Source organism: Mustela erminea, chromosome 5 (assembly GCF_009829155.1).
Source record: "Mustela erminea isolate mMusErm1 chromosome 5, mMusErm1.Pri, whole genome shotgun sequence".
Taxonomy (NCBI): domain Eukaryota; kingdom Metazoa; phylum Chordata; class Mammalia; order Carnivora; family Mustelidae; genus Mustela; species Mustela erminea.
Window position 1 is genome coordinate 120,427,421 of NC_045618.1, and position 14,725 is coordinate 120,442,145.

Sequence of the window (14,725 nt, forward strand, 5' to 3'; positions counted from 1 at the left end):
AAACTTTTAAACATTTTTTAAAGATTTTATTTATTTATTTGACAGAGAGAGAGATCGATCACAAGTAGGCAAGAGAGGCAGGCAGAGAGAGAGGGGTTAGCAGGCTCCCTGCTGAGCAGAGAGCCCAATGCGGGGCTCAATCCCAGGACCCTCAGGTCATGATCTCAGGGTCTCAGGACGGAGATGCACATCCAGCTTCACATCTGGGTGTGGAGCCTGCTTAAGACTCTCTCTCTCTCTTCCTCTTGCCAGCCCCATTCCCCCTAAAAAATATGGACAAAAGATTTGAATATTTATCAAAGACAAGCAAATGACCAATACACATATGAAAAAAATGCTCTACATCATTAGTCATGAGGAAAATGCAAATTGAATCCATAATGAGATACAACTTCACACCCACTAGAATGGCTGTAATCAAAATGGGAGTCAATAGAGGGGGTACCTGGCTGGCTCATTGGAAGAGCACCCAACTCTTGATCTCAGGGTCAGGAGTTTGCACCCCACACTGGGTGCAGAGATTACTAAACAAACAAACAAACAAACAAACAAACAAACAATAAAAGGGAGTCAATAACAAGTGTTGGCAGGGATATGTTGGAGGCAAGAAGGTAAAATGGTATAGCCCCTTAGGAAAAGAGTTTGGCAGTTTCTTAAAAAATTAAATATAATTTTGCCGTAAGACTTAGCAGTTACATTCTTCGGAATATACCCAAAAGAAATGAAAACTTACATCTACACAAAAGACTTGTACTTGAATGTTCTTAGCAGCACTACTCATAATAGCCAAAAAAACCCAGCAATAATGCAAATATCCATCAACTGATGAATAGACAAAATATGGTATTATCCATACAATTTAATACTATTTAGCAATTAAAAGGAATGAAGTACTGACAAACTATGACACAGATGAATCTCAAAAACCAATATGCTAAGTGAAAAGTATAATGCAAAAACCCCATATTCAGTTTACATGAGATATCCAGAAAAAGCAAATCTAAAGAGATAAAAAGTTGATCAGTAGTTGCCTGAAGCCAGGGGTGGGAATAGAGAACAGTCGCAAATGGGTATAAGGGATCTTTTGGGGCTGACACAAATGTTCTAAAATTGGTTTGTCATGATGTCTGTATAACTTTTAAACTTAGTAAAAATCAGTGAATCTTATTTACTTAAGTAAGTAAGCTCTATGCCCAATGTCAGGTTTGAACTCATGACCCTGAGATTGGGTCACATGTTCTACTGATATGAGCCAGCCAGGAGCCCCTAAAATAATGAGGTATGCAAATCATTTGTCAATAAAAGTGCTATAAAAAGTAAAAAGTCTTTTAATGCAGACAAATATGGGATTTTAAAAAAAGATTTATTTGAGAGAGAGAGAGTGAGCGAGCAAGGGAACAGGTGCACATGAGCTGGGGGAGGGACAGAGGGAGAGAGAGAATCCTCAAGCCAACTCCCTGCTGAGCACAGAGCACAACACAGAGCTCCATCCCAAGACCCTGAAATCACGACCTAAGCCGAAACCAAGTCAGATGCTTAGCCCACTGAACCACGTAGGCACCCCTCGAATATGGGACTATTTAAACAATTCAACAAACTATGTAGAGCTATTCTAGCTTAGATACTATGAAGATTGAAATGACTGAGTCAGTAGTCTGTTAGAAGAGAGTATCTTATAGAAACAGACGGCTCAAACCAAGAGATTTCTTTTTTTAAGTGTCTATAAAATCTGTTTCTAGGTTAGTTATATTAATTATAATGAACATCAGCTCTATAACACAAGAATAATGATTATTAATTACACTGGTTTGGTGATTAACAATCTTTGTAATTCGTCTAGCCATCGCAATTTTCTTCATTTACATGGCAAAAAAGAGAACCTCTTGCCTCAACTGACTAAAAGCAGAAAGAACTCTGAGATAAATAAGCACTAGTTAAATCTAAATTCCAAAAACAAAAAAGAGGAGCAATTCTTTAAATACAATCTATATGCTGTCAATTCTCAAATTTTTTCTTCCTTTTCTTTCTCTTTTCTTTCTTTTCCTTCCTTTCCTTTCCTTCCATTCTTTCTCTTTCTTTTTAAAATAAGCTCTGTATGTTCGGGTTAGTTGGACACTTAGAGCCAGGGTCCCGAAGAAGAAAGAAAAGAACCAAGACAGCTAAGACAAAACTGCATTAGCACCCTGATTTGCAGCTCAGACAAGACCACAAGAGCACCCTGTCTAGCAGCTTTTGCATAACATCCTGAAACAAAACAACTAACCATAGAGCATGGGTCACTATCACTTAGTCTCCAAATGTCAGTCCACAAGATCGCCAACGCGTGAACAATAACCTAATGGGTGGATGGGTGCATGATCAAAGCCTGACTGGCACACCTTAGCAGCCAATCCACAGGGCTCCCCACTCAGGATGCTTAAGATAGTTTCATGAAAGAGTTTATAAAAATCCCCACACTTATAAGCTCAAAGGGCAACCCTCTCGGGTCCCCTCCCTCTTTGGGAGCTCTGTACTACTATTGTTCAATAAACTTTGCTGCCCACCACTCTGTCTGGTTTACCTCTTCATTCTTCAAAGTGGCAGGACCAAGAACCATGGGTACTAAGGGAATAAAAATCCTATAACATATGCCCAAAGTGGGGCTTGAACTGATGACCCCAAGATCAAGAGACACATGCTCTGACTGAGTCAGCTGGGTGCCTCAAGTCACCGTTACTTCTTAACTGCATTCCTTTCTCTCTCTCTCTCTCTTTTTTTTTTTTAAATTTTTTCAATTTATTTATTTTCAGAAAAACAGTATTCATTATTTTTTCACCACAGCCAGTGCTCCATGCAATCTGTGCCCTCTATAATACCCACCACCTGGTACCCCAACCTCCCAACCCCCGCCACTTCAAACCCCTCAGATTGTTTTTCAGAGTCCATAGTCTCTTGTGATTCACCTTTCCTTCCAATTTACCCCAACTCCCTTCTCTCTTAACTAGTCATTCTGCTTCTATCATTGCCCCTTATGGACTATTCTCAACTCAGTAGCCAGAGAGATGTTTGTAAAAGTTAAACTGGCTCTATTATTCCTCTTCTACTCAAGACCCTCCAATGGATTCCAACTCCATGCAGAGTGAAAGGCAAAGCACTTGCACTGGCTACAGTCCACCAAGTCTATTCTCTCTGTCCAATCTCAGTAACTTCTTTTCCTAACACCCTTCAAATGGCCCACTGCACATCGGCTAGATAGCTTTCTTTGCTGTTCCCTGAATACACCTATCACAATACCATTTAAAGGCTTTTGTACTTGCCATTTCCTTCGTCTTGATGGGTCCTCTTCCCCCATCTACCCCCATGCCTCTCCCTTAGTTCTTTCAGGTTTCTGCTCACTTTCTCTGTAGGCTTCTCTTCCAAGCAGACTCTCAATCTCCCTTATCCTGCTTGATTTTTTCCCCATTGTACTCATCACCCTCTGACATAGTCTGTATTTCCTTATCTTTTTAAAATTTTTCTTATCATTTGTCTCCTCCAACTAGAATGTAAGCTCTATAAAAGCAGGTTCTTTATTCACCTCCACCTCCTTTTGTTCCAAGGGCCTTTAGAACAATATCTAGCACATAGTAGGTGCCTAATATTTGCTGAATTAATCAATGAATAAATTCTGGTGAACTAAACAAAATATTACACAAAATGCCTGATTATTTTAAATTGGTGAACATGAATCTTAGATCCCAGGGCTTGATTCAGTAAGAGGATTAATACATACATTCAGGCAGGCTTTTTAATACTCAATCTAAATTTATTTATTTTTATTTTTTTAAATAATTTTTTATTTTTTATAAACATATAATATATTTTTATCCCCCGGGGTACAGGTCTGTGAATCACCAGGTTTACACACTTCACAGCACTCACCATAGCACATACCCTCCCCAATGTCCATACACTCCCCCTCCCCCAGCCCCCTTCCCCCCAGCAACCCTCAGTTTGTTTTGTGAGATTAAGAGTCACTTATGGTTTGTCTCACTCAATCTAAATTTAAAAAGAGATAATCTTATTTACATGTTCAGGAAATTAATATCAGTATGAAAACTCAGCAAAACTTTCCCATTTAGAGGTGATCTTCATTAAAGATTATCTGATAATGACAACTGGGTAAAAACATCTTCATTGAAATGATTCAGATTTTTTTTGAAGACTGCATTTTTTAAAAAAAGATTTTTTTTTTAAAAGATTTTTATTTATTTATTTGACAGAGAGAAATCACAAGTAGATGTAGAGGCAGGCAGAGAGAGAGAGAAAGGGAAGCAGGCTCCCTGCTGAGCAGAGAGCCCGATGCAGGACTCGATCCCAGGACCCTGAGATCATGACCTGAGCCGAAGGCAGCGGCTTAACCCACTGAGCCACCCAGGCGCCCTTTAAAAAAGATTTTATTTATTTATTTGACAGACAGAGATCACAAGTAGGCAGAGAGGCAGGCAGAGAAAGGAAGGAAGCAGGCTCCCTGCTGAGCAGAGAGCCCGATGCAGGGCTTGATCCCAGGACCCTGGGATCATGACCTGAGCCGAAGGCAGAGGCTTTAACCCACTGAGCCACCCAGGCACCCCTACTTATGGATAATCTTTAAAAGTTACAAAATACTTCCTCAAAAGGCAATATATCAACACCCATTAATAGGATGGCTACTATCAAAGACATAGAAAATAACAAATGTTGGGGAAGATGTGGAGAAACTGGAGCCCTTGCACACTATTGCTGGAAATGCAAAATGATGCAGCTGCTGTACAAAATACTATGGTGGTTTTTTCTCAAAAAATTAAAAGTAGAATTGCTGTATGATCTAGCAATTCCACTTTTGGGTATATACCCAAAAGAATGGAAGCCGGTCTCAAAAAGATATTTGTATATCCATGCCCACAGGAGAATTATTCACAACAAACAAAAGGTGGAAAAAACCCAAGTGTCTACTGAAATATGACTGTATAAACAAAAAAGCCTTAAAAAGGAAGGAGATTCTGACATATGTTACAACATGGATGAAATTCAAGCACCTTATGTTAGGTAAATTAAGCCAGTCACACTGCGGGATGATTCCACTTACATGAGGTACCAGAGTGGTCAGAGTCAGAGACAGAAAACAGAATGATGGTTGAGAGGTAGTTATTGTTTAATGGGTGTGAGTTTCAGTTTTGCAAGACAAGAAGGGTTCTAGAAATTGGCGGTAGTGACAGTTGTACCACAGTATGAACACAGCCAATGTCACTGAAATGGTTAAACTGGTTAGACGTACAAATGGTTACGATGGTAAATTTTATGTTATGTGTAGTTTACCGCAAGGTTTAAATATTTTTTATTTATATTTTAAGTTAGTTAGCATACCGTGAAATATTGCTTTCAGGAGCAGAGTTCAGTGATTCGTCATAGATGACACCCAGTGCTCATCACAACTGCCCTCCTTAATCTCCATCACCCATCTAGCCATGAGTTTTTTTTAAAAGTCAGTATGTGAAAAATAACTTACATTTGATGCTGGCACTCATGCTTAATGGAACCGAGCAGTCTACTGCAGCTGAAAAAAAAAATTAGTTGTTTAATAATATTCTTAATAGTTATAAATGACAACAAATATCAGATGTGGAAAGCACAAAAAGTTCCAGAATTTGCAGTTCCTTGTTTTGATTTTTATGGTACTTCTAGAGATGAAAAATATAATACCCTTGATAAAAAAAATACATAGGTTGGGATTAATAGCTCATTGGATACTGCAGAAGGAAGTATTAGCGAACTTGAAAATATAGCAATATATTCAAATTGAATATGAGTATTCAAAATGAAACAGAGTAAATAAAGATTGGAAAATAAATGCATAGAGCATCACTGACTTACCTACCTCTATCCTGCACTTAGCATATCTGTAATTGGAGTCCCCAGATAAGCACCCTTAAGACTTACTGTAATGCTACAGTAATTAAGGCAGTATGGTATTTTTTCTTTTAAGATTTTATTTATTTGACATGGGGGTTGGGAGAGAAAGGAAGCACAAGCAGGGGGAGTGGCAGGCAGAGGGAGAAACAGGCTCCCCACTGAGCAAGGAGCCAGATGTGGGGCTTGATCCTAGGACCCTGAGATGACAACCAGAGTCGAAGGCAGCTGCTTAACCGGCTGAACCACCCAGGTGCCCAAGGCAGCGTGGTATTATAATAAAGATAAACATTTAAGATCTAGAACAGAACCAAAAAGTCCAGAAATTTACCCTCAAATATGCATCAGCTGTCTTTTAAAAACTGCCAAGGCAATTCAACACAGAAAGGACAATCTTTTCAACAAATGGTACTGGGAATATCTGGATAGTCATAGGCAAAAAATTGATACTTAAGTCATATATAAAAACTCATCCAAAATGGATCACTAACTTAAATGTAGGAGCTAAAACTTATACTTCTAGAAGAAAACACAAGAAAATCTTAGTGTCCTAAGATTAGGAAAAGATTTCTTAAGCAGGATATGAAAAGTATAAACTATTAAAATAACTGAAAAGCTGAACTTGATTTCACATGTCACAAAATACAGTTTTTCTTTAGATTTCAAAGTCATTTAAAATATAAACTTCATAAAATGCGAACTACAATTTGAAAAACAGCTCTTGGGGTGCCTGGGTGGCTTAGGGGGTTAAGCCTCTGCCTTCGGCCCAGGTCATGATCTCAGGGTCCTGGGATCAGCCCTGCATTGGGCTTTCTGCTCCGCAGGATGCCCGTTTTCCCCTCTCTCTCTGCCTGCCTCTCTGCCTACTTGTGATCTTTCTCTCTGTGTGTCAAATAAATAAATAAAATCTTAAAAAATAATAAAATAAATAAAAACAGCTCTTTAAATGAAAAAAACCAAAAATTTCTTGGAAGACATAGGTGAAAAACTGGTGAAATTCAAATAAGATCTGTAGTTAATAGTATTCTATCACAATTCAGTTGCTAGTTTTAATAATTGTACTGTGGTTATGTAAGATTTTGACACTAAGAAAAGCTGGGTGAAGGGTTTCTGTGATACTATACTATTTTTGCTACATTTCTAGAAGTCTAAAATAATTTCATAATAAAAATTTTAAGAAAATAAAAAGATAAGCCCCCTGAGAAAATGTATCTGATATAGGATCTGTATTTAATATACAAAGAACTTTCACAATTTAGTATTAAGAAACAACTTATTTTAAAAAATGGGCAAAATATCTGAACAGATATTTCACCAAAAAAGTTCTACAGCTAGCAAATAAGCACAACGAAAGTTCCTTGACATCATTTGGCATTAGGGAAATACAAGCTAAAACCCTGATGAGTGACTTCAATCTCCACTAGAATGGCTGCAGAAGGATGGCCAAAAGGAAGTGCTAGTGAGAATGTGGAAGTGACAGAAACACACAATGTCACTACTCACTCTGGAAAATAGGCTGTTTCTTAAAAAGTTAAACATACTTAACATTTTACCCAACAATTCCACTCCGAGTGAATACATTTATCAGAGTAAAAAGGAAGCACATGTTCAAAGACTACACATGAATGTTTATAGCAGCTTTATTCTTAATGGCTAAAATTGAGTCAAAACAATCCAAATATCCACCAGCTGATGAATTCATAAACTAACTGTGGTATATTCATTGAATGGAAAACTGCTTAACAATAAAAAGGAAGAATTAAGGATATACATACCAACATGGATTAGTCTCCAGAGCATTAGCTAATTGAAAGGAGCCAGACACAAAATGATACACAGTGTATGATTCCATTTGTATGAAATTCTACAAAAGGCAAAACTATAGTGATAGAAAGCAGATCAGTGGTTACTAGGGACTGGTGGAAGAGACTGATTGCAAAGGACTAGGGAGAACTTTTTAGGGTGATGGGAATGTCCTATATCAGGGGTCAGTGAATAGTTTTCTGCAAAGGGACAGATGGTAAATCCTTCAGGCTTTACGAAGTGGTTATGGCCTCTGTTACTACTAGTCCACTCTGCTCGTTAGTGCAAAAGCTACCATAGACAATATATCCAAGAATGAACATGATTATGTTTATTTATGGACAATGACATTTGAATTTCATGTGACTTTCACATGTTATGAAATATTGTTCTTTTGATTTTTTTCTGGCTGTTTAAAAATATAAATATAAATATCACTCTTAGCTCAAGAGCTGTACAAAAATAGGTGGCAGGAGGATTTGACCTACGAGCTGTAGTTAGTCAATACCTGCTACAGAATGATTGTTGTGGTCATTATACAAATGTATAGATGTTCCAAAACACTTAACTATATGCTTAAAATTGGCTGATTTTATTGTGTATGTTATTATCTCAATAAAGCCACAAAAAAGAAAAAAGTGGTAGCTGGCATCCTCTTTGTACAATTTCTATAGTAGATTCGAAAACAAAAGAGCAGATTACAAACTTTTATTATATTAAGATCAATATCTAACCACAAAAAATATATTATGGATAACACAGGTAAAACCAGATAATATAGTTATTATACAGATATCAAATATAGTTAATAAAAATGGCATTCTGAATTTTCTACATATAAAAGTTAGAGTTAACAGTTGATATCTTACCACACCAAACGCAAATCCATTTATATATATTCATTTTTGCTACAGATCTACCCTAATTAGAAGTGAAGCTGAGGGTTTAAATTGGGTATAGAAAGTTCACATTTGCACATTTTTACCTTTGGCTGAAAGGATTTTATTATAGTGAACAGCCATGTGATTCTTGACCAGGTGGAGAGTACTTAGTCTGAGAGAGGAGGAGTCAGTGCAAAAAGCTAAAAATTAAAACATATTTAATAATTATATATTTAGAATTAATATAAAATTCATCATGAGATAAACAAGATACTGATTATTAAGCTCATTTTTACAAAATGTTCTGAAAATTAACCAACTGACATACTAACCTGTGATGCTGAATATGTTCTAGCCTTAATCTTGCACTGATAACTGATGTGCTATTGACTACTTGGGTTCAAACCTTTCTTCTAAGACTGAGAGTTTGGGAAGAAAATGTAGAATATAATCTATCATTATATTTACAAAACTGTTTCTTATTGACAGGTCTCAATCTCACAACTAAAAATGTCTAGCCACTTGGCTGATTATAAAATAATGTTAGCATTGTTAATAGTTGAATAAATTAAAGAAATTTGAAACTCAAATACTATACAAAGATTCTTTTCTGAGAGGCAACTTCTAATTTTACACCTGAAAACACCATCAGTTTACTGCACTCTTCTTCAAGTATTAGGACTATCTTAAGACAAATATAGTCACATAGAAATTCCAAGACATTAAACTTCTCAATCTCATCTACACTGTTTAAAAGAAACCTTAGAAATTTATATTAGTATAAATGTATAAAATGTAAATAAATGTAGGCATAACTTTTAAACATTAAAAACAGACTTCAGAATACATACATATAGTTTTAAGAAATCAACAGCTAAAATGGCATATAAAGATTGAAAAATACGGGAACTTCCTGCCATGACCACTCCCTCCCCTCCCAGAAGCATAACTCTATTATTATTTTTATGCAACCTTCTAGGGAAATTCTATGCATAATATAAGGATATACAATAATGATAAGCTCAATACTACTATTACTATTAAATTCATTGAATAGGTACCATGCATGCATTGTTCTAAGCTCTTAACATGGAAACACTCATTTAGTTATTATTATCACCATTTAATAGAAATGGACACTAAGGCAGAGAGATGTGAATAAGGTCTTCAAGGTCCCACAGCTGATAAAGGGCACAATTTAGATGTGAACCCAGGCAGCCTCCAACTTAGACCCACTAAACCTTACCAGCTCTGCACATATATTTTTTTAAATTTTTATTTACTTTTTAAAATTTCTTTTCAGTGTTCCAGAATTCATTGTTTATGCACCACACCCAGTGCTTCATGTAATACGTGCCCTCCACAATACCCACCACCAGGCTCACCCAACCTACCCCCGACAAAACCCTCAGTTTGTTTCTCAGAGTCCACAGTTTCAGCTGTGCAGAGATTGTTAAAAAGTCAGCAAACTATTTATTGCTGTTCATTCTGCTTTTCTAATGTATGTATATTTTACATCTAGTTTTAGATTTTTATTATTTATTTATTTTAAAAAGATTTTATTTATTTGACAGAGAGATCACAAGTAGGCAGAGAGAAAGGGGGAAGCAGGCTCCCTGCTGAGCAGAGAGCCCGATGTGGGGCTTGATCCCAGGACCCTGAAATCATAACCTGAGCCAAAGGCAGAGGCTTAACCCACTGAGCCACCCAGGCGCCCCAAGTTTTAGATTTTTAGTTAGAAATAATTTTTCAACATTTATGACTCTGATTTATGTGTACATATACTTTATTATAAGAAATAAGTTAACTGAAAATGTGATCCTTCTTTCACTTTTTTTTCTTCTTTCACTTTTACATGAACCAGTATCAAAGATTTTTCATGAAAATAAGGAAAAAAAGACTTAAATCATTTTGCCTTAAAAAACCCAGAGTTTAAATTTTGAAGCTATAATTATAAAAATATATTTTAAGTTCACATTAAAAAGTTAAAGACTTTAAAAATGAAAATATAGATTTTTTTCATAGAATCTAGAAATCCAGATGTAAAAATAAAATCATAGGTGTTTACTTCTGATACAAAATGCATTTTTCAAGTGCTCTTTTTATCTGTACAACTTTTCCTTTTCAGCGCCAGTGTCTTTACTAACCTCCAAATCATCCTTTTACCCAGGAAGGCGTGGGAAGCCAGGGAGGTCTGCCAGCCCGGAGAGAGGGGCTGGAGCTGCAGCAGGGAGCAGGCAGCAGCCAGGGCCACATCCTGGGCACCACACTAGTTTGAAAGGATGGCTTCCTAAATTCCTTCATCTCAAGAATTCCTATAATATTTAACTGTAATTAACCATATGAAGTCCAATACTGATTGAAGTAATTTTTCATCATGTCCTATAATTTATAAATAAGTAAACAGTCAACTTTTTAACACATAATCTTTTACCACCCAAATACCTCACTTACCATTACTTTTGGTGCTCAAGTGTCCTTTAAACAAGCATGGTGGACCATATCTGGGAAGGACAGAGGTTGCTCTGACTTTTAACAAAAAAATATAAATTAGGATAAATGAAACACAACTTGTACAACAGCAATATTGAATATTTAAAAATAATAAATATATCTTTGATTTTAACTTTCAGAGTTGTTTAAAATTTTATTCAATCATGATACTAATCAGCAATGATATATCAGACAGACAAAAATTCTACTGCTGTAGAAGATAAAAGGCTATCTCTTAAAAAAATAAGTTGTTTTCAGCTGTACCCTGAGACGTTAGTTTCACTGAATAAAATGATAAATGCCTCATTATGTTATTTGATATATATTAATTTTATTCAGATTTTTTAATGATTTGGAGATATAGTAGAAGTGAGATTTTGAGTTAATACCTAAATATTAACTATTTCAGTTAATCAAAAGTAAGCCTGTTCTTAAAAGTAATTTTTTTTTTTTAAGATTTTATTTATTTATCAGAGAGAGAAGGCGAGAGAGCAAGCACAGGCAGACAGAATGGCAGGCAGAGGCAGAGGGAGAAGCAGGTTCCCCGCCGAGCAAGGAGCCCGATGTGGGACTCGATCCCAGGACGCTGGGATCATGACCTGAGCCGAAGGCAGCTGCTTAACCAACTGAGCCACCCAGGCGTCCCAGAAGTAATTTTAAGAAAGTAATCCTCTCACAAAGTAGTTTAATAAATTAGAAATTATATAATGTTACTATGTATAACATAAATATATAAAAATGTCAGAATCAGAACTTAATTACTAAAAGATGTCTTAAGGTTCATCTTGTCCAACCCCGTTATGCTCTTGTTTGGATCCTCGCTATTTCCCCAAAGTCAGTGTCTCATCTTTCAGACCAAATGGAACGTCAGAAAATTAGATATATACCTCATCACAAAATTAATTTCTCTCTCCCAGAAGTGAATTGTGTTTTGAGGAGTAGCCTTCAAGATAAAAAGGCTGAGTTATAGATTTTAATAGAATTTAAATATGAATTTAATATGAATAGTGTATACCTAAGATGTGTTTTAAGAGGGTAAAATGGTCAATCTGCTCTCCGGTAGGCTGCTGTAAGCTAAAAAGGGGTGGAAGGGACACAAAGTCTGGAAGAAACATGGATGAATGAAAATGGAAAGAGAGGTACTGAGATAGAACTAAAATCCAGGCCAGAGAACAAAGCCTACTAGAAAAGACTAAAATAAAAAATACTTGAGATCTGATTATCTGAGAAGATCCTTCTCTATCACAGACCAGAGAGCAGGAAGGAAAAAATTAACTTATTATTTGGGACAAGAGAGGTCAAGGTGATACCATTTGAGTTGATAATGAAAGTCATGAAATTAGCATAGTTTGTTTCTATCAGGAAAGAAGGGGATCTGAGCCCTCAACACACAAAAAAAGCAAAATGACCAACAAAACCTCTCTAGCAAATCTTGTTTCTCTGGAGGAAAACAAAGTGTTTCACGTTTTGCCTGCCTAGAATCCAATGTCCCTTTATCTGGAAATAGAACCTCAACTTGCACTTGGGTTGCCTTACTCTTGCCTTACTCTTATACCAAGTAATTCAAGTAGAGCTTATCTCACAGCTAAGGGTTGGGCATATAATCCAAATCTGACCAGTTATGTTCAGTGAATCAGGAATAACAATGTAATCCAAGTCCAGCCAATGACACACAATCCTGGGACTTTTACTGGAACTATTAGGAAAGAGATACTCTCTCTACTTGGCTGGAGCCCAGTATAAGACGGAAAGAAGTCTGGTTCTCCTGGTGGCCATCTTGTACCAGACAGGGAACCAGTTGGAGAATGAAGCCTAACAGATAGAAATGGAAGACAGAAAGATTCCTGGTAATTTCATTTGAGTCCCTGGATCTAACCATGTTTGACAGTACTAGACATTACTAGCCATTTCTTTACAGAAGCTGAAAATTCTCTAAACCAGTTTGAATTGGGTTTCTTCACTTGTAGTCAAAAGCCAATATACTGAACACTAACTGTGCGAGGGAGGAACTGTTCTAAGCACTTGGTAACTATAAATTCATTTAATCCTTATAACAATCCTATGAGATAGGTATTATCATTACCCTCACTTTAAAGTAAAGCACAAAGATTTGCCCAAGTTTACACAATTTTCTGTAATAGACTCAGATTTTGGATCTGAATCAAGGGAGACTTGATAAATGTTGCATGTTCTGACTGCTCTACCAACCAGCCATTCCTCTACCTATCTTCACTTTCTTGGACTTCCCTATTCCCTGAGAAACAAAGATATTAAAATTAGGCCAATTAATGATCCTACAATGAGCTATAAGTGTTCAAGTGAAAGGAACAGAAGCATGCAACTCACTTTAAATCAAGTTAGAAATAATTAAGCTTAGTGAGGAAGGCATGTTGAAGGTGGAGATAGGCCACATCTAGGCCTCTTGTGTCAAACATTTAGCCAAGTTATACACACAAAAGTAAAGTTCTTGAAGGAAATTAAAAGTGCTGCTCCAGGAAACACATAAGTGATAAGAAAGTGAAATAGCCTTATTGCTGACATGTAGAAAGTTTTAGTGGTCTGGATAAAAAATTAAACTAGCTACAATATTCCCTTTGACCAAAGCCTAATAAAAAAAACAACCCAAAACTAGAAAAAAACAAAAATGCAAAGCCTAATCCAGAGCAAGTCCCCAATTCTCTTTTCTATGAAGGCTGAAACAGGTAAGGAAGCTGCAGAAGAGAAGTCTGAAGCTTGCTGGGGTTAGTTCATGAGGTTTCAGAAAAAAAAAAAAACACTTCTAAACATAGAAGTATAAGGTAAAGGAGCAAGTTATCCGGAAGATCTAGCTAAGATCATTATTGAGGTGGCTACACTAAACAGACTTTCAATGGAGACGAAACAGCTTTATATTGGAAGATGTCATCTGGGACTTCCAGAGTCTCTGAGGAGAAGTCAATGCCTGGCTGTCATGCTTCAAAGGACAGGCTGACTCTCCTGCTAGGGGCTAATAATGCAGCTGGTGACTTTAAGTTGGAGCTAAAGCTCATTTACCATTTTGAAAATCTTAGGGCCCTTAAGAATTATGCTAAATCTACTGTGCCAGTGCTCTATAAATGGAACAACAATGCCCACATGACAACACATCTGTTTACAACACAGTTTAATGAATACTTTAGGGTGGTTATGTGTGTGTGTGTGTGTGTGTGTGTGTGTGTGCGCGCTCAATAGATTAAAAATTTTTTTAAAAGATTTTATTTTTATTTATTTGACAGAGAGAGAGAAAGAGAGAGATAACACAAGCAGGGGAAGAGGAAAAGGGAGAAACGGGGTCCCTGCTGAGCAGGGAGCTTCATGGAGGGCTCCATCCCAGGACCCTGGGATCATGACCTGAGTCAAAGGCAGTCCCTTAACCAACTGAGACACCCAGGTGCCTCTCAATGGATAATTTAGGCTTACTCTTGAGGCCTATTCCTCAGAAAAAGATTCCTTTCAAAATACACTGGTCATCGACAAGGTACCTGGTCACCCAAGAGTTCTGATGGAGATGTACAATGAGATTAATGTTTTCATGTCTGCTAACACAATATCCATTCTGCAGACCACAGATCAAGGAGTAATTTCAACTTTCCAAGTCTCATTATTTAAGGAACACATTTCTT

General features: G+C 36.7%; 1 protein-coding gene across 3 annotated transcripts in view; it reads right to left on the reverse strand.

Annotated features, from left to right (window-relative positions):
- Nucleotides 1–14,725, reverse strand: part of SPATA7 (spermatogenesis associated 7) — a 40,601-nt gene that overhangs the window by 22,920 nt on the left and 2,956 nt on the right. For 2 of the 3 annotated variants that reach the window (XM_032344747.1, XM_032344745.1), the window contains exons 2-4: nt 11,046–11,120; nt 8,696–8,791; nt 5,507–5,554 (exon numbers count right to left, since the gene is read on the reverse strand). In XM_032344747.1, the coding sequence (XP_032200638.1) occupies nt 5,507–5,554; nt 8,696–8,791; nt 11,046–11,120 (219 nt within the window). The remainder of the gene's footprint in view (nt 1–5,506; nt 5,555–8,695; nt 8,792–11,045; nt 11,121–14,725) is intronic. The other variant, XM_032344748.1, reaches the window with a different exon arrangement.